The sequence below is a fragment of the Chiloscyllium plagiosum genome, chromosome 1 (assembly GCF_004010195.1).
Source record: "Chiloscyllium plagiosum isolate BGI_BamShark_2017 chromosome 1, ASM401019v2, whole genome shotgun sequence".
Classification (NCBI taxonomy): domain Eukaryota; kingdom Metazoa; phylum Chordata; class Chondrichthyes; order Orectolobiformes; family Hemiscylliidae; genus Chiloscyllium; species Chiloscyllium plagiosum.
Window position 1 is genome coordinate 147,524,778 of NC_057710.1, and position 20,015 is coordinate 147,544,792.

The 20,015-nt window shown below is 42.3% G+C and overlaps 1 protein-coding gene and 1 long non-coding RNA gene across 2 annotated transcripts in view; both read right to left on the reverse strand.

Annotated features, from left to right (window-relative positions):
* The window catches only part of LOC122555888, a 22,826-nt gene extending 12,854 nt beyond the window's left edge, over positions 1–9,972 (reverse strand). The window contains exons 1-2 of the long non-coding RNA XR_006313385.1: positions 9,795–9,972; positions 7,927–7,941 (exon numbers count right to left, since the gene is read on the reverse strand). This is a non-coding gene — a long non-coding RNA (uncharacterized LOC122555888). The remainder of the gene's footprint in view (positions 1–7,926; positions 7,942–9,794) is intronic.
* A 1,270-nt stretch (positions 9,973–11,242) lies between these two features.
* LOC122554243 overlaps positions 11,243–20,015 on the reverse strand; it is a 102,419-nt gene continuing 93,646 nt past the window's right edge. Inside the window, exon 6 of the mRNA XM_043698964.1 lies at positions 11,243–12,042. Within this exon, the coding sequence (XP_043554899.1) occupies positions 11,951–12,042 (92 nt within the window). The 3' untranslated portion in view covers positions 11,243–11,950. The remainder of the gene's footprint in view (positions 12,043–20,015) is intronic.

Below are 20,015 nucleotides of genomic sequence, written 5' to 3' on the forward strand. Positions count from 1 at the left end.
TACAGTGTGGAAACAGGCCCTTCGGCCCAACCAGTCCATACCAACCCTCCAAAGAGCAACCCATTCCAGACCCATTTCCCTCTGACTAATTCACCTAACACTATGGACAATTTAGAATGGCCAATTTACCTGACCTGCACATTTTTGGACTGTGGGAGAAACTGGAGCAAACCCATGCAGATACAGGGGGGGAATGTGCAAACACCACACAGACAGTCACTCGAGGCTGGAATTGAACAGGGGATCCTGGTGTAGTGAGGCAGCAGTGCTAACCACTGAGCCACCTGTAGCACTGTTTTTAACAATTAGATGCCCAAAGCACATATTGAAATGTGCTAAACATGATAGCTGCCCTGTGCTCTGTAAACTCTCACAAACAATATGGTAATAGTGATCACATAATCTGCTTTTGACTGAGGAACAAATATTGTCCAGGACAACAAGATTAACTCCTCCTGTGTTTTTTTTATTGCCATGGAATCTTTTACATCTATTCAAATAAGAGAATGCCTTAGATTGAAGTCCTTTCATCCTCCAGCACTTGGATAAAGCATGCTCCCTCCATCAGAGAATCTCGGCTTTGACTTTTGTGTTCAAGACTCAGAGTAAGGCTTGAAGCTGGACAGTGAGAGTGCTACCCTGGAAAATCAAATACCATATTTTTTAATGCACAAACATTTTTTAAAAGTATAATCTGTGACTTTATCAATGTGTCCATGTTTCATATAGTCAATCCTCCTATAACGCGATGTTTGCAACCCCACATTATAGAAAAATCGCGCTTAAGAAACAGCGCTTAAAATGTTGGCGATGTAATCGCGTTACAGCCAACACACATTTTAAAAGTTCACACTTTAGAAACAGCATCACCAATTAGTGTTATAGTGAACTTGCATTGACAAAACATGCGTTTTGGAGAATGACCTGTAATAAGCAAATGAAATAATCAGTGAAAATTCCCTACAAAACAATCTATTTGGGTTTTTATTGACAAACAGTGTAAACTGCAGATCAAACAAATCACGGCCATACATCTATTTAAACTTCCGATACTGGAAACCTATATGTCCCCTAATATATTCTGAATACAGAGGAACCTCGATTATCTGAATGAGATGGGCGGGCATAATTTCATTCGGATAATTGATTATTCAGTTAATTGATTTGATGCCTTTCCTCGGAGTTTTCTGTTAAGTCCACTCCCCGTTCAGGAGACGAGGCAGCAGCCCACCACCACCCCCCAAGCCCCCACCACCCCTCCCCCACCCCCATCCCTCAGTGTGGTGTTTTAATCATTATAAACAAAAGACACAATCAATGTTGGAAACACCTCTTTGATGTAATGCTTCTATCGGGACCTCGAGATCTCCTTCGGATAATCCGATATTCGGATGATTGACATTCGGATAATCAAGGTTCCCCTGTATTTTTAAAGTACTGAAATGCAGCTTGATAATGACAATGCATCATTTATTTCAAAATCTCTTCGACCACTCAATTGTTTGCTTATTCCTGGAGAATGTCTTTCCGAGATCAGCTTGTTATTGTGATTGCAAATCGTTTTCAGGATGATTGGGCAAAGATCGCAATGTCTTACAGCTGAAGTATCTCATCATTCTGAGCGAATTGGCCATTTATGCTCTGCCTTCTTTCAAATGACATTGCACGTAGACTTGTAGTGAATTCATAAAGGCACAAACAGATTTTTGTACGAATAACGTGCAGTGCTGAAAAGGATCTTGATTTGTACCGACATTAAAGGAAAAATATTGCCGTAAATTCACTACCCAAAATATATTGTCTTTGATTCAGCTATAGACAATAGACAATGCGTGCAGGAGTAGGCTATTCGGCCCTTCAAGCCAGCACCACCACTCATTATGATCATGGCTGATCATCCACAACCAGTATCCTGCTCCTGCCAATAGTTGATGGTAAAAGTTCATCTTTGTTGAGAAATATATTGCACTGAACCTTTCCTGTTTTCCATATTGAGTCAGGTGAGATTCTTGGCTCTACTCCACCATGGACAAGAGCTCCTTTTCCCACAAAATCCTTTTCTTTTCACTGAATTATTTACGCAGCCTGCCTCCCTTACACAGTAGGGGGATGGATTGCTGGGACCTTTAGACTGTTTTTACTGTTGGGAACATATTTAGATCCAGCTGAAGATCATTTCAGATGCTGCAAGCCAGCCTCCCACAATGCTCAACCTGTATCGCAAAGATAAAGGCTCAGAAAGGGAAGCCGGTCCCTCGCTTCACGGATACGTACCTGGAGATGCTTGAGGATGGGAAGACGACGATGGTGCAGAATGTCAAAAGGGATAGACTCAGCCAGCCTGCACTGAATTGGTGGTCTGAGTCAGTGCTGTGGCCTAGAACAAACACAGCACACAACAGTGCAGGAAGAAGGTGAATAGTAGTCTGTATACTCTCTGCTACCTCGCACTCATGTTAGCTTTGCACTGCGCTCACCTCTCACCAACGCTCATTAACTACAACTCACGCTGGTGCATGTGCCAATGGAAAGACTGCAGTAGGCATTGTGATATGCTCATCTCTTATTTCCACCAAGGCTGGTTCATCTTTAACTAGTCCAAGCTTTTATCTCAGTAATGCAGGTACTAAGTGACTCTAGCAAAGGTCAGGCAAAACTTGATCAGTGCCACAGACCCTCTGTTCCACCTCCACCTCTGAGGAGGATGTCATTAAACTCTCAAAGGATGCTCCAGCACCCTCCCACCCAAGATTTTGACCTCAGTGGGTACTCTATCGAGGTTAGATAGCGACACACACTCGAGTCATCATTTCACTGGTACATCTCTGCAGCTGGTCAAGTAGAAAGCATCCCAGGTCTCTGGCACTTCGAGGAATGGCAGAGACAGGTATCTAGTCAGCCCCAAGCAAGAGATGGGCCTGGGTCATTAATGGTTTGGCCAAAGTACAGCCAGGCACGGGAGCAATGGCTGAATTTGTCAGGGGCTGCAGGTAAACTGGATAAAAGGGTGAGGGACTTGTCCAATGCTGTTAGTAGATTGCTAACTCTAGCATTTGTGCCTCTGGCTGTCTCCATGGAGAGATTGCCGACTGCCCAATCAGAGGACACGCACGCACATCTGCCTGCTGGCTGTAAGTGTGAATGGCAAAGTGATAAGAGGGCCGCAATCTCACTTCAGATGCTCTTCCTTTTCAGAGAGGCAGGAGTGGTGCCAGCAGACACCGTAACATGGAGGACCTACACAAAAGACTCCGAGAAGCTTCCCCATTGGATGTTCCAGCGGCCCAGACCTTCCCATTGCCATTTCCTGTAGCTGAGGAGCATGGTCCTGCATTTAGTCTCGCTTACTTGCTACTGAAGTGGTCCTTCCACCTCCTGGTAGATGGTTCACACAAAGGAGAAAGTTAACATCTTCAGGTTCACTCTCAAAAAAAGTCACTTTCACTGAATCTTCAGAGCCTGGAAATTTTACGATCATTATACAAAATGCCATTATCCATTAATCTGACTTCTTTTCTAAGTACAATCAGTTCTGATATAACAGGATAGTTCAGTTTTCATGTGAACTCGCACTAAAAGGAAGTCACACACTAGTTATACCATTTAAACCAATGGGGCTGGAATCATATTATAGTCAGTACAGAAAGTTCATGTTCTACAAATAATGGTGTAAATTCTTCAATTGTGTTAAAGCCAATTCACATTGAAGAAACACGCGTTATAGTAGAACCAACTCTAATTTTGCAAAGTGTATTCTAGATGACATCCATTACAGGACCATTTAATATTAAGTGAAAAAAATTACAACCACAGGCATATCTAGAAATGTTAGCTGTAACATAAAACATGACTCAGCACAGTAAAGTGATCAGGCTCTTTGCGATTAAAGAGTGCCCTGTGATAGCCATCAGTGAAAAGGACCTTGACATGTCTTTTTCTCCTCATTGGGCATTAAACTAGATAAGCCAGCCCACTCTAATTACCAAGTGATTTTCTCTTGATCAATGATACTGCACATACACATATCCTATTCTACCTTCCCGCTCCTATCTGGTTGATGCATGTCAGCGAGATGAAACCAGTCATCAATCACATCTTAGTGCATTGACTTGTACATAAAACAAAGGAGGTATTGTGTGGGATGCAGGCAGTAGCTTTCCCTTCAGAGTGCCCAAGACTAAAAGTTTGAAATCAATTAACGTTTAAAAAGGAAATTCTGATTGATTGCTGCACATTTATTTTCAGAAAATACTTATTTCCATCCCTCATTCCAACACTCTTTTGGTATGAACTCAGCTTTGATTTTAATACGTGGTTTAGGTCCTTTTTAGGGACTGTTCATTTATCCATAACCATAGGGATTCATATTTTTTAGTGATTATACGCAAGATTCATGATAGGCATTCAGTTGAAGTTTATCAAATATCAAGCTAAGTGTCGAGTTTCTTGGAGAGCCTCTCATTGAGCTCCAGTGTGTTGTTTAGCACAATTCTCCACTGTTCACCCCATTAAGTATGCACCACACCTCAACAGAGCTGTTCTCGCACTAACCTACACTCATTCACTAGAAGTACTCATCATCATTGAAACCTGCTGGGATTTGTGCCATGACTGCCATATTTAAAGCCTAGCTGTATACCTGGTCAAACATTGCCAGCCGCAAACATAATTTGTGGTGATGGAGTCTGGACTGTACTGCAGACTTCCCTCGAAATCCAGTCTGTTCCAGCCATCGAAATCTCATCTTGAGGATTTGATTTGACTTATTATTGTCTCATGTACTAAGATACGGCAAAAAGTATTGCATCAGATAAATGATCCCTGGAGGCATGAAGTCTGCTGTCGTATGATCATGGTAGAAGAATGAACAGCTTTGTATCTACCCTTGGCCTCAATCAGGGGGATTGTGTAATGGAGTCATTAATGGTGTTAGGCGGAATTGTACAGCAGATGCTGCAGATTAGAGTCAAGATTGGAGTGGTGCTGGAAAAGCACAGCAGGTCAGATAGCATTCGAGGAGCAGGAAGAATTGCCGTTTCTGGCGAAAGCCTGATTCCTGATGAAGGGCTTTTGCCGGAGACATCGATTTTCCTGCTCCTCGGATGCTGCCTGGCCTGCTGTGCTTCTCCAGCACCACACTAATCTTAACTCATTAGTGGTGTTGCAGAAAGGGTGACCTTTGTTTCCCAGAAACCATCTTTGGAAAGCTTCTGGTCCTTGAAATACAACAGGAGAGCTGTCAAGGATGTCAGCTTCCAAGGTATTTGGTGCAGACTTCTAAGATGTGGTTCTCATGATCACAGATGTCCTATACATTTACTGAATGGAAGTTTTTTCTATTGGTGAAATCTACTTCATTATGATATGGTGCTCTCAATGCATCATGTGTAAAATTTACAACGTTGTGCATCCAGGGGAAGCTACATCGATAAAGCCAACTGCCCGAGCTGCAGCACTGACCTCATCACAGGGTAAGTATGGTGCTGGAAAAGCACAGCAGACCAGGCTGTATTGAAGAGCAGGAGAGTCAATGTTTTGAGCTCCTCGGATGCTGCCTGACCTGCTGTGCTTTTCCAGCGCCACACTTTTTGACTCTGATCTCCAGCATCTGCAGTCCTCACTTTCATCTGTCCTACTCTTGGTGTCTCTCAAGCTGATAGCTGTGCTAAATTTTTATGCAACTGACTCCTTCCAAAGATCTGTGCGGGATCTCTCAGTCTTCAATCCACAAATGGATCCAAATCATTACCAATGCAATTTGTGCCAGATCACATCACTTTGTCACATTTCCCTGTGATGAGAGGAAGTGAGGACTGCAGATGCTGGAGATTAGAGTCAAGAGTGTGATGCTGGAAAAGCACAGCAGGTCAGTCAGCATCCGAGGAGCAGGAGAATTGACATTTTGGGCAAAAGCCCTTAATCAGGAATGAGGCTGGGAGCCTTGGAGGTGCAGAGATAAATGGGAGGGGGTGTGTGGCTGGGGGCAGTTTGCTGTGAGTGCTATAGGTGGATGGAGGTGGGGGTTAAAAGTGATTGGTCAGAGGGCAGGGTGGTGCAGGTATGTGGGAAGGAAGATTGACAGGTGGGACAGGTCATGGGTATGGTGCTGAGCTGGAAGGCTGGAACTGGGATAAGGCGAGGGGAGGGCAAATGAGGAAACTGGTGAAATCAGTTTCACCAGTCAGCATTCACATATGAATGATAACTTAGCACAGTCCTTGACAGAGGCAGCATGGAGGATTCCAACAAGTAACTTGTGTCCTCTAATGTACTATCATCTCCCACCTTTACATGAGCTACCTTTGTCACAATTCTTACCTTTCTGCAACCCAGCATACTATCTCAGCATATTGGCTCATCAGAGCAGTGGTCCCTGATAAACCACTCACTGAACAGACCCCTGAGACTGACTGTGGCTTACCCCTGACTTGGGGTCAGGGGTGATTGCCTTCAATGATGAGTGATCAGAATCCTGAGTTATCTCTGTGCAACTCCCCAGCTGACTTACTGCCGACCCCTGGACTGGTCTTACCGGAGCTGCAGAAATGACCGTACCCCACCTTCTCGTCTGCAGCCCTGACCTTGACCACCCCAAGTAGTCGAATGATTGTATTCAAGTTCCTGCGCAAAAAGGAAGACAATGCAAACATGTTGTGAGCATCCGAGTAAGCACCGGTAAGTGAACATGCTAAGAGCCTGACGATGCACCCTGTTTCGATACATGAAATGAAGTCCTGTCCCTGCATGCAAAGAGCCATTAGCAGGACTGCAATGAAAGCAGTTGGTGCACTCTGACGTGTGGTATTGACATTGTGACCCCAATTGTAAATAAACCAGAGCTTTGCCATGCTGAAAGTGGTACTGGTACATGTCCAATGTCAACATTTGTGGGTGAAGGTTGCAGGCATTTGTTGCCCACGGAATGTGCCTGGAAATATTGAGGAATGCTGGCCAGGATGAGGAACGGGATACAGGCTGAAGCCACCAAGTACCTAGTCTGACTATCACGTTGGGAGTTGTCACCATCTCGTTTCTCGTGAGAGAATAATAAATTGCAGATAAATGAGGGGTGAATTGGTAACAATGAGAAGCTATTTCATGCAAAGTGCCCTCTCACCACTCGATAACCAGATTCTCATCTCATTAAAACCTTTGGTAGCAAATCAGACTTTTTTCTCAACGCTGAGAGTCCTTTTTAAAATCTCACATTTTTTTTCCATTGGAATCATAGTTGCCTACATGTGTACATGTCAGTCTAAGAATAAGGGGCAAGGCATTCAGGACTGAGATGAAGAAGAATTTCTTCACTCAGAGAGTTGTGAACCTGTGGAAATCTTTCCCTGTAGTGGAAAATTAACAAATTTAACATTTACTGTGAAATCTGAAATGCTTTTCTAAATTTAATACTGTGCCGACCTTGGCAAACACTTTGCAGTCGGGGAGACAGCTTACCTTTATTTGAGCTTTGTAAACATTCAAGCCAAAGGAAAACATAAGAACAGTATGTCCACAACAAGGGAATGAAAAAAATAACAATTCAAGTCTTCCCAGTCTTTGTCCTTGATAGTGTGATAAGAATGGTATAAGAAGAGTATCTGAATTATGCTCAAGTGCCCTTACACAAGGTATTTTTGCCAAATGTATTGGTCCCTCTGCATGCAGAGGTTAAAAAATAATGAAGTTCTTTTTCTTTGCTCTTGCTAATAGTTGAGTCAAGTCAATTTAATTTCCATGACACTCCCACAGGAAGCTGTTGGGGCCAGTTCATTAGATACATTCACGAGGGAGCTAGACATGGCACTTGTGGCTAGAGGGATCAAGGGGTTTGGAGAGAACACAGGAATGGGATACTGAGGTTGCATGATTAACCATGATCACATTGAATGGTGGTGCAGGCTTGAAGGGCTGAATGGCCTACTCCTGCACCTATTTTCTATCTTTCTATGTTTACATTGTTCAGGGCTAGGAACATTCCGGCCAAAGATGATTTATAAACAAGTAAAACACAGCTTACGATTCAGCCAAATTTCTCAACAACTCTTTCACCAAAGCAAACCAAAGCAAATCAGACTTGCTGACTCTGGATTCACAGCACAGTGAAATTAAAACATTCAATGACTCTCAAAATTGCATAATTTGTTCCTCACCAGACTTTACAAATAACAGACTTTGAACACCAAGGCAGTAACAAAAATTGGCAATTTATTATTAATGACGTAAATTGAGCAGAACACAGATGAACTAAAAAGCAATCTAATTAAATCTAAGGTCGAATCCCAATCTTCTTTGATCACCAATCCACTCACATTCTGACAGAGAGACAGACAAAATTTAGGGATAATTTAAAAAATAAAATTGTAATTTGCCAGTCGATAACCATTTTAACAATGAATACCAAGTCTTCATGAAATCTGATGATTGTATTATGGCACATATGACTGTTTATCTTACTTGAATTCTAAAGTCACTGGTCAATGCAAACAGCTTCCGCAGACATCTGGAGGACATTTTCTTTGTGCTTATAGACTGGGATTCTTTTCTCAGGACTTTCAACAGGTTAATAACTGGAGATTAACCAGATAAGACAAAACCAAAACAAAAGGCCAACATCTTCCAAAACGACAGTGCCTCCTGCTTTCAAAATGCATACAAAACCACTTCTTATTTTGTTTCCTCTTTCTTTTTATAGCATTCTCTGTGGTTGGTAGCCAACATCAGTCCTCCCTTGATCAGCCAATTCAAAACTAAATCAGCTCCCAGTCCTCAAGCAAGTGGAGATAAGGGACTCTTGTTCAGGTTGGCTACTCATGATCAAGTGGGATTCACTACTCATGAACCAGTGGGGTTCCTTGGGGATCAGTGCTAGGACTGTACAACTGTTTACAATATATATTAGTGATTTGGAGGTAAGAAGCAAGTGTGCTGTAACCAGATTTGCAGATGACATAATGATAGTTGGAAAGGAAGGTTGTGAAAAGGGATACAAACAGTATACAGAGAAATAGTCATAGGTTAAGTAAGTGCGCAAAATGATGGTAAACAGAGTAGACTTTGAGAAAATGCATTTTCCTAGGGAGGACTAAAGGGCAGAATATTATTTAAATTGAAAAAAAGCTGCAGAAAGCTACACCACAAAGGGACTTGAGCATACTTGTACATGAAACATGAAAATCTAGCAACAGGGCATCTGGAAGGCCTAAGGAATTATTTCAAGGGGGTTGGACTATAAGAGTAGGGAAGTTTCACTGAAACCGTACAAGGTGCTAGTGAGACCATGTCAGGAGCACAGTGAACAGCTTTGGTCTCCTTATTTAAAGAAAAATAGCATTTCATTGGCAGCACTTCAGAGCAGATTCACGAGGATGATCCATGGTATGGAGGAATTGGCTTATGACCAAAAACAGGAAGGCAGATTATTATCCGAATGGTGGCAGTTTAGGAAAAGGTGAGGTGCAATGAGGCCTGGGTGTCACGGTGGAACAGTCACTGAAGGTTGGCATGCAGGTGCTGCAGATGGTGAGGAAAGCTAATGGCATACTGGCCTTCAGAGTGAGATGAATTGAGTATCAGGGAGTAAGAATGTCTTGCTGCAGTTACACAGGGCCCTGGTGAGGCCACACCTTGAGTATTGTGTGCGGTTTTGGTCTTCTCATGTAAGGAGGTCCTGCTCCTCACAGAACGAGTTAGGGAACTGGAACTGGAGTTGGATGAACTGAGGATTATTCGAGAGGCTGAGAGTGAGGCCACACCTTGAGTATTGTGTGCGGTTTTGGTCTTCTCATGTAAGGAAGGACATTCTTGCTGTCGAGGCAGTCCAGCGAGAGTTCACCAGACTGATTCCTGGGATGGCAGGACTGACATATGAGGAAAAACTGGATCAGCTGGGCTTGTACTCTCAGACTTTAGAAGAATGAGGTAGGATCCCATAGAAATATATAAAATCCTGATGGGACTGGACAGGATAGATGCAGGAAGAATGTTCCCAATATCCAGAACTAGGGGTCATAGTCTAAGAATAAGGAGGAAGCCATTCAGGACTGAGATGAGAAAGAATTTCTTCACTCAGGGAGTTGTGAACCTGTGGAATTCTCTCCCACAGGAAGCTGTGGAACCGGTTCATTAGATATGTTCACGAGAGAGCTGGATGTGGCCCTTGTGACTAAAGGGATCAATGGGGTATGGGAGAGGGTGGGATTGGCATACTGAGATTGCATGATCAGCCATGATCCTATTGAATGGTGGTGCAGGCTCGAAGGGCCGAATGGCCTATTCCTGCACCTGTTTTCTATGTTTTTGTGTTTCTATGTTTCAAAGGCTAAGCAGGTTGGGAGTCTACTCACTGGAGTTTAGAAAAATGAGAGGTGAACACAGTGAAACATGTTAAATTCTTAAGAGGTTCTACAAGATAAATGCTGAGAGCATGAGTCCTCTCATGGGAAAGTCTAGGGTCACAAAATAAGCATGGCAATAAACGAAACAGCACAGTGGAGAAGGTTATGTAAGAATACAACAGGATCTTGACCAGATGGGCCAATGAGCCGAGGGACAAATGGAGTTTAATTTGGATAAATGTGAGATGCTGCATTTTGGAAAGGCAAATCAAGGCAGGACTTACACATTTAAAGGTAAGGTTTGAGGGAGGTGTTGCTGAACAAACAGACCTTGGAGTGCAGGGTCATAGTACCTTGAAAGTGGGGTCTCACATAGACAGGATAGTGAAGAACGTGTTTAGCATGCTTTCCTTTATTGGTCAGAGCATTGAGAATAGGAGTTGGGAACTCATATTGTGACTGTACAGAACAGTCACAATATGACAGGGGTTAGGCCACTTTTGGAATATTGTGTGCAATTCTGGTCTCCCTCCTATAGGAAGGATATTGCAAAACTTGAAAGGGTTCAGAAAAGATTTACAAGGATGTTGCCAAGGTTGGAGGGTTTAAGCTGCAGGGAGAGGCTGAATAGTCTAGGGCTATTTTCTGGGTGAGTGATTTTAAAAAGATCTAAGGGGCAACTTTATCGCAAAGGGTGGTGAGCATATGGAATGAGCTGCTGGAGGAGGTCAGTTCTGGATAATTGGGAACATTCTTCTCGTACCAAGCCTGTTCAGTCCCATCAGGATTTTATATGGGAGGCCAGTACAATTACAATATTCAAAAGACATCTGGATGGGTTCATGAATAGGAAGGGTTTAGAGGGATATGGGCTAAGTTCTGGCAAATGGGATCAGTCCTCTTCCATCCTTAGATTAATTTAGGATATCTGGTCGGCGTGGGTGAGTTGGACCAAATTGTCTGTTTCTGTGCTGTACGTCTCTATAACTCTACAAATGTCATCAGCATCATCTAGACAGTATGGAAATGGAGGAGCAAATATTTAGAGTGAGGGGAAGATAAACCAGGCGTGGAGATCATGAACTACCATGCACATGGCTGACTCCAGATTTGGGAGTGATGTAGGGCAGCCAAACTCCATAAGGGTCAGGGGAAATGCACAACTGGATAAGATATTACAGCTCTGTTCATCAGCATAGAAGGATCTAGTTAAAATAATAGTTTAAAAATAAACTTAAGAGTATTCATTAAATGATCTAAAATTGACACGGCTTTCAGACGAGAATCATTTCCCCAATTTTCTTCACCCAATCCATCAAGACACTAGAACAGAAATATCTCCCCATTATACAGATGACCCTAGAATTTCACAAACATTTCTGTGAAGAACGCTCTGCGTCAAGTTTGTATGTATTATACTTCTGTACAGGAATATCATATATCATTTTACTCATGCCAGATTCTAACACATGCTTGCAGCATTAGACTAAAAGCAAATCCTCAAGGGATCAGTGGAGTTAACATTATCAGTTCCTGTAACAATTTGCATCAGAGGAACATGAATTCATTGATTTTCGAGAGGTCTTCTGATGGGAACATGTAAATCACTCAGAAATGACTCAGTTCATCAAGTCAATATCAGTGAATTCTGAGCCTGGGGTTTTGAAGGGCCAGTCATCAAGGCTGCCTGTGTTCTCCTGGTCATGATTTGCTGGAAAACAAAACAGATGAAAATAAAGTATATGAAAATTAATGTCCAGATTGAAATGAGTTAGCATTGCTTTAATTACCCAGTTAACAATGTGAGATGGTATTGCATTACAAGCTAGGATTAGAAAAGAGAGGATGTTATTTACAAATTTATTTAAAAGATGATAATTAGACAAGCTCCAATTTGAGCGAGCATAGTATACTGCCTAGTCTTCTCCAGTTTCAGGTGATTATTTGTCATCCAAAGAAATCAGAGAGACCTTTTTTGTCCTGCACAATCATGTTAAAGATATTTACATTGTGTTCATGGTAAATTGTCTCACTCACTAGGATTGCACTCAATCACCTAAGCAAAGCAATGTGTGGTGAGACTTCCCAATGTGAACATAAGATCAGAAATCTATGTTTTAACAATTATGTTCAGGAGTTATACCAGCTTGGTCTTCCCTGCATATGAAGTTTGATTGATTAGAAACTTCATTGACAGAACTATATAGCAAGGTGACCAAAACTGAACACAATACTCCAAGTGCGGCCTCACCAACGTCCTGTACAGCTGCAACATAACTTCCCATTTTTGATCCCCTCCCCATTATACAGATGACTTTCCTGAACCAAGTAGTTCCTCAGTACATTTGGTCTTCTCCCCGTCACCCTGTCCATTTTCCTCCACAAGATGTGACATTCATATTTGTCTTTCCCAAAATGTTACACCTTAGGATTGGTGTAGTACCATGCAGTACCACAGCAATGTGGTTGACTGGATTCATTTGTTCATTACTGATGAGCTGCATGTGCCAGTCCTTACCACCAGAGGCAGCTGGTGATCAAAAGGCATCAGCAAGATACCTTTAGATAATTTTTCATAAAATGTCAACATCTGTTCCCCTACAGTCTATGTCTTCCATGCCCTTTTCCACAGTAAACACTGATGCAAAATACTCATTTAGTATCTCTCCCATCTCCTGTGGCTCCACACAAAGGCCGCTTTGCTGATCTTTGAGGAGCCCTATTCTCTCCCTAGTTACCCTTTTGTCCTTAATGTATTTGGACAATGTAATTCAATTACTGGAAATTGTAAGTTAATGGGACTGTTGGCTCCGCACACTTATTTAGGTATGCGTTCGGTTTGAATGTATCACCAAAGCATGTAAGCATGTAAGCTTCATCACATATTTATGGGACAAGTCTGAAACACAAACACTCACAACTCCTGGGACTCATCTTCATAATCCCACCTAGCCACCCATCCCAAATTGTCAGTGGGTTCATGGACAGGACAGTGCCAATCTGCACTAAGGGCCGGAAGGCAGGATAAAAAATAAAAATAAAAAAAAACAGGAGCATTTAAGAAAAGAAAAAAATAGACAGGACTGTCAGAGGTTGTTCTCATTTTGAGAGCTGGCTGTGAGGGAGCCGAGCCAATGTCAAGCACGATGCACGTCTCAATAAAGGGTCACTTGGTGACGGGATACTGGCCTCTGTGAATTTATTTCAGTGGCAATGAGAGAGAAAAAAATACTCCTTAAGAAATTCACTCACAACAGTTGTCTTTGAATTGGGTGAGCATTTCTGGCATCATGCCATTATTTGGGGAGCTCGACTCGTCTGATCCTGCCATCGAAGACTGGGCTCAGTATGTGGAAAGGGCGATGTGGCAGACGAATTGCAATGAGTAATTCTCCCACAGCTTTTTCAGTTATTAGGAACCTAATGTTTCCTGATGCACCAGATGCTAAAACCGTTCGAGAGGTGATGGACTTAGTGAAGGAATATTACGACCCCAATATTACTTCCTCTAATTCTGAGACACTTAGCAATTTTACTCGGCAGTTCGAGAACCTGGGAATCCATGTCATGATTTTTGACGAGGTTAAGGCAACTGGCAAAGCATGTGGCTTTGGTTTAACTCTTAATAAAATGCTGAGGGACCATTTTGTGTGTGGAATTAATGAATTACCATGTAAAACGCCTTCTAGTTGAAGCCTGCATGGACTTCAAACAGGCGCTACAATTGGTTTTGTGGTGAGAAATTGCAGCAAGTGGAATGCAATTGAAGCTGTCACCCTTGCCAGGCCGACTGAGCTGGGAGGGACACCGCTTTTGTAAAGGCAATTGCATCGCCTCCCTCAGGAGATACCCTGAGCAGAGGAACCCTGGGTCAGCCCACAGCAAAACCCCAAAACAAACCAAGCCTTGGCCAAATGGTTAAAATTTTCTTCAGGATCTGGGCTGGCAAGCAATTGTAGTTTCTGCTGATATGAGGATTCAATTAGAGACAAACAAACTGCAAATGCTGGAATCCAAACAGGAGGCTGGAAGACCTCAGCAATCCAGGCAGCATCAGAAGGTGGAGAAGTCAATGTCAGGAAGGGTTCCACTTTAAACGTTGACTTCTCCATCTCCTGATGCTGCCTGGCTTGATATGTGGACTCAAGGCAGCAAAAGGGTCCCACCCAGCCTGAATTGAGTAAGATAACTCAGAGGCTGATGTCTAGGAGAGTGCACACCCTGGAAGGTCCACCTACTTCTGGTTTGGGAAAGGTAAATTACTTTGCAATGCCCAAATCAGAGCTAATCAAAATAAACGTCTGGTTAAATGATTCTAATGGACGTCGATACCAGGACGGCCATTTCAGTGCTCGCAGAACTAGTCGTTAACAAAATTCACTCTGGACTGCAACCCTTAAGTTTGTGTAAGACTGAGAACCCTACACCAGGGGGACCTTTATAGATTAAATATTCAACTTTGGTTCCAGGTTTGTATGAGAAGCGACTGCTTCAGTTATCAGTGATTGTAGTAAAAGGCTTGGACCCAAGCCTGATGGGGTGAAATTGGTTGAGAACGATTCACCTTGATTGGCTCAACATTTTTAAATTGGAAAATGGCTGCCTGAGTAAAGTCCTAACTAAATACACAGAGGTTTTTCAGGAAGGTCTAGGGACTGTCAAAGGAGCTAAGGCCATCTTGCATGTTGACTAGGAAGCAATTTTGACAATTTTGTAGGGCCCGCCCAGTGCTGTTTGCCTTATGGGCAAAAGTAGAGGCAGAAACCTGAAGGCTGGAAAGCGAAGGCATCATCAAAGCAATCCAGTTTGTGGGATGGGCAACATTGGTTGTAGCAATGTGAAGCCTGATGGGTCATTTCCCCCTTTTGGGGATTTTAAACAAATGCACTTTTTGCAGCTGGATAAGTCTCCAGTCTCATGGATAGAGGACATACATGCAAACCTGGCAGGAGGGCTATCTTTCTCAAAGCTGGACATGAGACATGCTTAATTGCAATTGCGTTTAGATGAGACTTCCCAGAAGTATGTTACAAATAACCCTCTTAAGAATTGTACCAATATATTAGACCCTGGTGGAGTTCAGCCAGTGTCTGGTGGTGACCTTTGCTGTGGACATTCACGCTTGCTCCCCACAATAATAGACACGGGGAATCTCTCAGCCTCAATGCCTTTATCTCCTGAAGAAGAGGATGAATTTCTTCGGAGACACTCTGTGCGCAAGAGGCGAGCTACGGTGTGGTACATACCACTCATATCTGAGGCTGAGTCAGAGGAACCAGACCCGATGCGAAAACGGCACAGGAGAGGCTACAAAATTTAAAAAATGGACAGAAATCTCTGGATATAGAGGGTGAGGGATGTAGTGATTGTAATGAGGTCAGCCAGGTAGACCTCACTGAATAGGTTAAGAGCCCCAATTGGGGAGTCCGGGCTGACAGATATAAAGAGGAATGTCAGAGGTTTTGCTCAGACTGAGACCTGGCTCTGAGGAAGCCAAGGGAGAAAGTGAGGACTGCAGATGCTGCAGATCAGAGTTGAGAGTGTGGTGCTGGAAAAGCACAACAGGTCAGGCAGCATCCGAGGAGAAGGACAGTCGATGTTTCAGGCATAAGCCCTTCATCAGGAATTGGGTATGGCTTTTCCAGCACCACACTCTCAACTCTGAGGAAGCCAAACCAGTGTCAGGTACCGTGCACGTGTAAATGAAGAGCGATTTGATGATGGTATACTGACCTCTGTGGTTCCCTATCTCCTGGCTATCCAAAGAAATGCACAAAGTTCAGGTTTGCCCATTACAAGTTTACTCTGCGTATTTTAGGTTGCATACTCCTGGGTTTACAAAATCCTACTTCAGTAGAGCTACCGAAATGGCAAGCGTCTATTTAGGGACAGCACATGTGATTCCTGGGATTGTCCACCATTTTAGTTCTACTCTGGCCATTAATAGGAAAGTAAAACCAAAGCCCATGCTGACTTCATGCATCTTCCATTTATAAAAAAAATCTGCTACATTTCAATGGTGTTTTAATCAACAATATTTACTGCCCTCTCATGACTTAAGGTCAACAATGTCCCTTTGAATCATACTCAGCATCATAAGTTGCAAATTAGAGTCAACGAAGAGCTCATGTCACACAAGCCTGCATCTGTTACTAAATGCCATAATGCAGTGGCTCTGCAATTGCCAATAAGCTTTTCCTGTGCAAAAAAAAGGTTTCAGAAGCTAAACAATCTGGAGCAACTTGCAGAGGTCATGCAACAATTTATAATTATGTCGTACTATTAATCTAATAAGATGTCCCAAGGATTTCCAGGAAGTATTGTAAACAAATTGCAATAACAAGCCAATTGAGGAGATATCAGGGTGTTTGAACAGTGGCTTACAGGCAAAACATGAGAGGTGGAGAGCTTTTTTGGGATGCCAACATTAGGGCCAAGGCAATTGAGTTACAGCAACTATTACACAGATTTCTACACATTGTGGGGATCAGGCAGAGTTCATGTTAATAGGCAGCAACCAAGTGCTTCCAACCTCCACAGGAACCTGCATCTTTCATTTCCGTAACATAGATATATAAAAGTCTCTAACTTATTTGAGTTAGAGACTTTGATATACAGTATCTATGTTACGGAAATGAATGAAAACCAAGCGATATCTCACTTCAGGTCTCTAGGTTAGACATTTTAATAACTCGATCAGAGATCACCTATCTGCACTTTACTTTGTGGCACTGAAAGAAGAGAAGAAGAAAGCAAAATATTATGTTCTTTGGCATTTATAAAGAAATATGTTAATTTTGCCTATTATTAGAAGCCTCTTATCAGAATGTCATAGGGAGTAATTAGTGAAATAGCTTTCTTATGTTATAAATGACTGCGGTTCAGTGATCCATAAAACTTTGTGTGTGTAGAATGTAGCACCTAAATAATTAATATCTCTGGTCCCTGCAATGTATTATTGCTTTCTGTGTCATTACACAACAATGTTATCAGTGGTGCTGTAAATGGGGCTGCATTCATAAAGCACGTAGTAAGCATTGATTGGTATACAAATACTCATAAATTATCTCTGAGGAAAACACTAACCAAAGACAGATCTGCTGCCAGGTTGTGCAGACGTGAACACATGTTGTGCCAGCCAAACCCATGGATTAACAATTCACTCATTCTCCCTTTAGATAGAAGTGGCTTATACAATAATCAGACTGTCAGCATCACAAGAGCTCAGAAATTTCTGAGGCTGTAATTTGGCCTACGATTCTGGCGAGATATCTGTTAAAAATTCACTTTCCACCTATTGTCCCGAAAGTTCCAGGTTTGTAAACGTCAGCCAGGATGCAACTTCCGGAAACCTCCATCACAGCCCTCTGATTTTCCGAGGAAAGGCTAGGTTCGGATTTGCTACTGTACAATTAGCCTGGGTCCAAGAAAAATTTTACTCCTTTACATAATCCTAATCAACAGTCTAGTGGAGTGCATGGTTCAAGTTTTTAAGTCCTTGATTGTTACCCGCCTTGAAATAGAGCTAGATTCTAAATACTACATTTAATGGAAACACCATTGAGTACCTCTATCAGCCAAACTTTAGTTTGACGGGTAATTTTAAAAGGCACTTCCATGCTGTTACATATCCAAATTTCCATTTATACAAGTCAACATATTGGAAACCTAGAAGAGGATGAAAGATACATTCTTTCAGCTGTGCCCTGTCTGATGCAAATGGCCATTCATAGGCTGGATGACAGAAGGCGACACAGTAGGAAGTGATGGCGACAAATCCTTTCAAAGGAAATAGGGATGACCATTTCTAAAGATTAGACTCGTATAAACAGAATTTCTTCTAACAATCCTCGACAAAAATTGGGGCTAGAGTGTAAACTCAATTCTAATGACTCACAATGATTGCTAGACCAAGCTGGGTGTGTTGTTATTAAATACACTGGATCTGTCATGGTCACATCCACCTTCCATTTGTACCTCATGTTATGTCAGATGTTAGAGCATAAGATCGATAATTGTGGTTTGTTTTATCTTTCTGAATTCATGTAGCATAGTTTTTATTTTACTTAAAAGAGACATTAAATGTTGGTGAATCAATAAAGAATGCAGGCATTCCATTCCATTTTGAAATCAATTCACAGAATTTGAAGATACACTGCATACCAATTTGATGAATTTTGAAATGTCAGCAATTCCAAAATGAGATATCCAAGGACCTCATTGCTTAACGGATAACCATATTCACAGGTTGGCCTGATACTATTCAAGCGGCTGAGTAAACTGTAAGACCATTTTGACCCTACCAAGATTAATAAGATTATTCCAGCATATAATATTGAAGGGTTGACAAGTTCTAATACCTGAACCATTCTGACCAGATATTCTATCGCAACTATACCAGACTTGTATGGACACTGAGCACACTAGACATCTAACGTGAAAAACGGTATACAGTTCAGAGATCAGCAGGGACACAAAGAAGATAGTTTGAATGTGCAAGATGCATCAGACACATCAGTCCAGCCTGCAGAAGAAGGAATTGATATCTCATGAAACTCCATCACACTCATGGATTAGAACTGCCACAAAACCTATTTAATGTTTAAGTTGATTTTCTACTAGTAGTGAACTGATTTTATAGGTTTCTGGTGGTTTATTTGAGAGCAACACAATGCAACGTATGTAGCTATTGCCAATGCATTATTTGGAACTCCAAAACAAATTGGATCAATTTGCATGACTAGCATATTAGATATAGAAATGGCTTGTCTGGCAATGGGACAATAAGCTTGAGTTCAATAGAGTGAATCAGTTTCTAGCTATGGCATGTCAAGAGCTGAAATGATCCTCAGGATACATGCAAGCCATTTCAAGACATGTGTCTAAAGTAGGGTATTAATTACATTAGGGGAGAAAGTGAGGACTGCAGATGCTGTAGGTCAGAGTTGATAATGTGTTGCTGGAAAAGCGCAGCAGGTCAGGCAGCATCCAAGGAGCAGGAGAATCAACGTTTCGGGCATGAGCCCTTCTTCAGGAATGATTCCTGAAGAAGGGCTCATGCCCGAAACATCGATTCTCCTATTAATTACATTATGTCAATGCCCCATGCTCCTAATTAACTGGTCTTGTGGAGTGCATGGTTTGTACTGTTAAATCCATTAATGCAATGAATCAAAGTTGGATTCTCAATGCAATATCAAAGGGCAACAATACTGAGTACCTTCACCAGTCAAACTTATGTTTGACAGAAAGAACCTTCAAAGCCATCACTCGTTCAAATTTCTATCTATGTGACATGACACTTGGAAAAACAAGGGAGCATGAAAGACATGCATGACTAGCATATTAGATATAGAAAAGGTTTGTCTGGCAATGGGACAATAAACCTGAGTTCAATTTCTAGCTATGGCATATCAAGAGCTGAAATCATGTGAAGACGTGACATCAAGTACATTACATTACATTACAGTGTGGAAACAGGCCCTTCGGCCCAACAAGTCCACACCGACCTGCCGAAGCACAACCCACCCATACCCCTACATTTACCCCTTACCTAACACTACGGGCAATTTAGCATGGCCAATTCACCTGACCTGTACATCTTTGGACTGTGGGAGGAAACCGGAGCACCCGGAGGAAACCCACGCAGACACGGGGAGAATGTGCAAACTCCACACAGTCAGT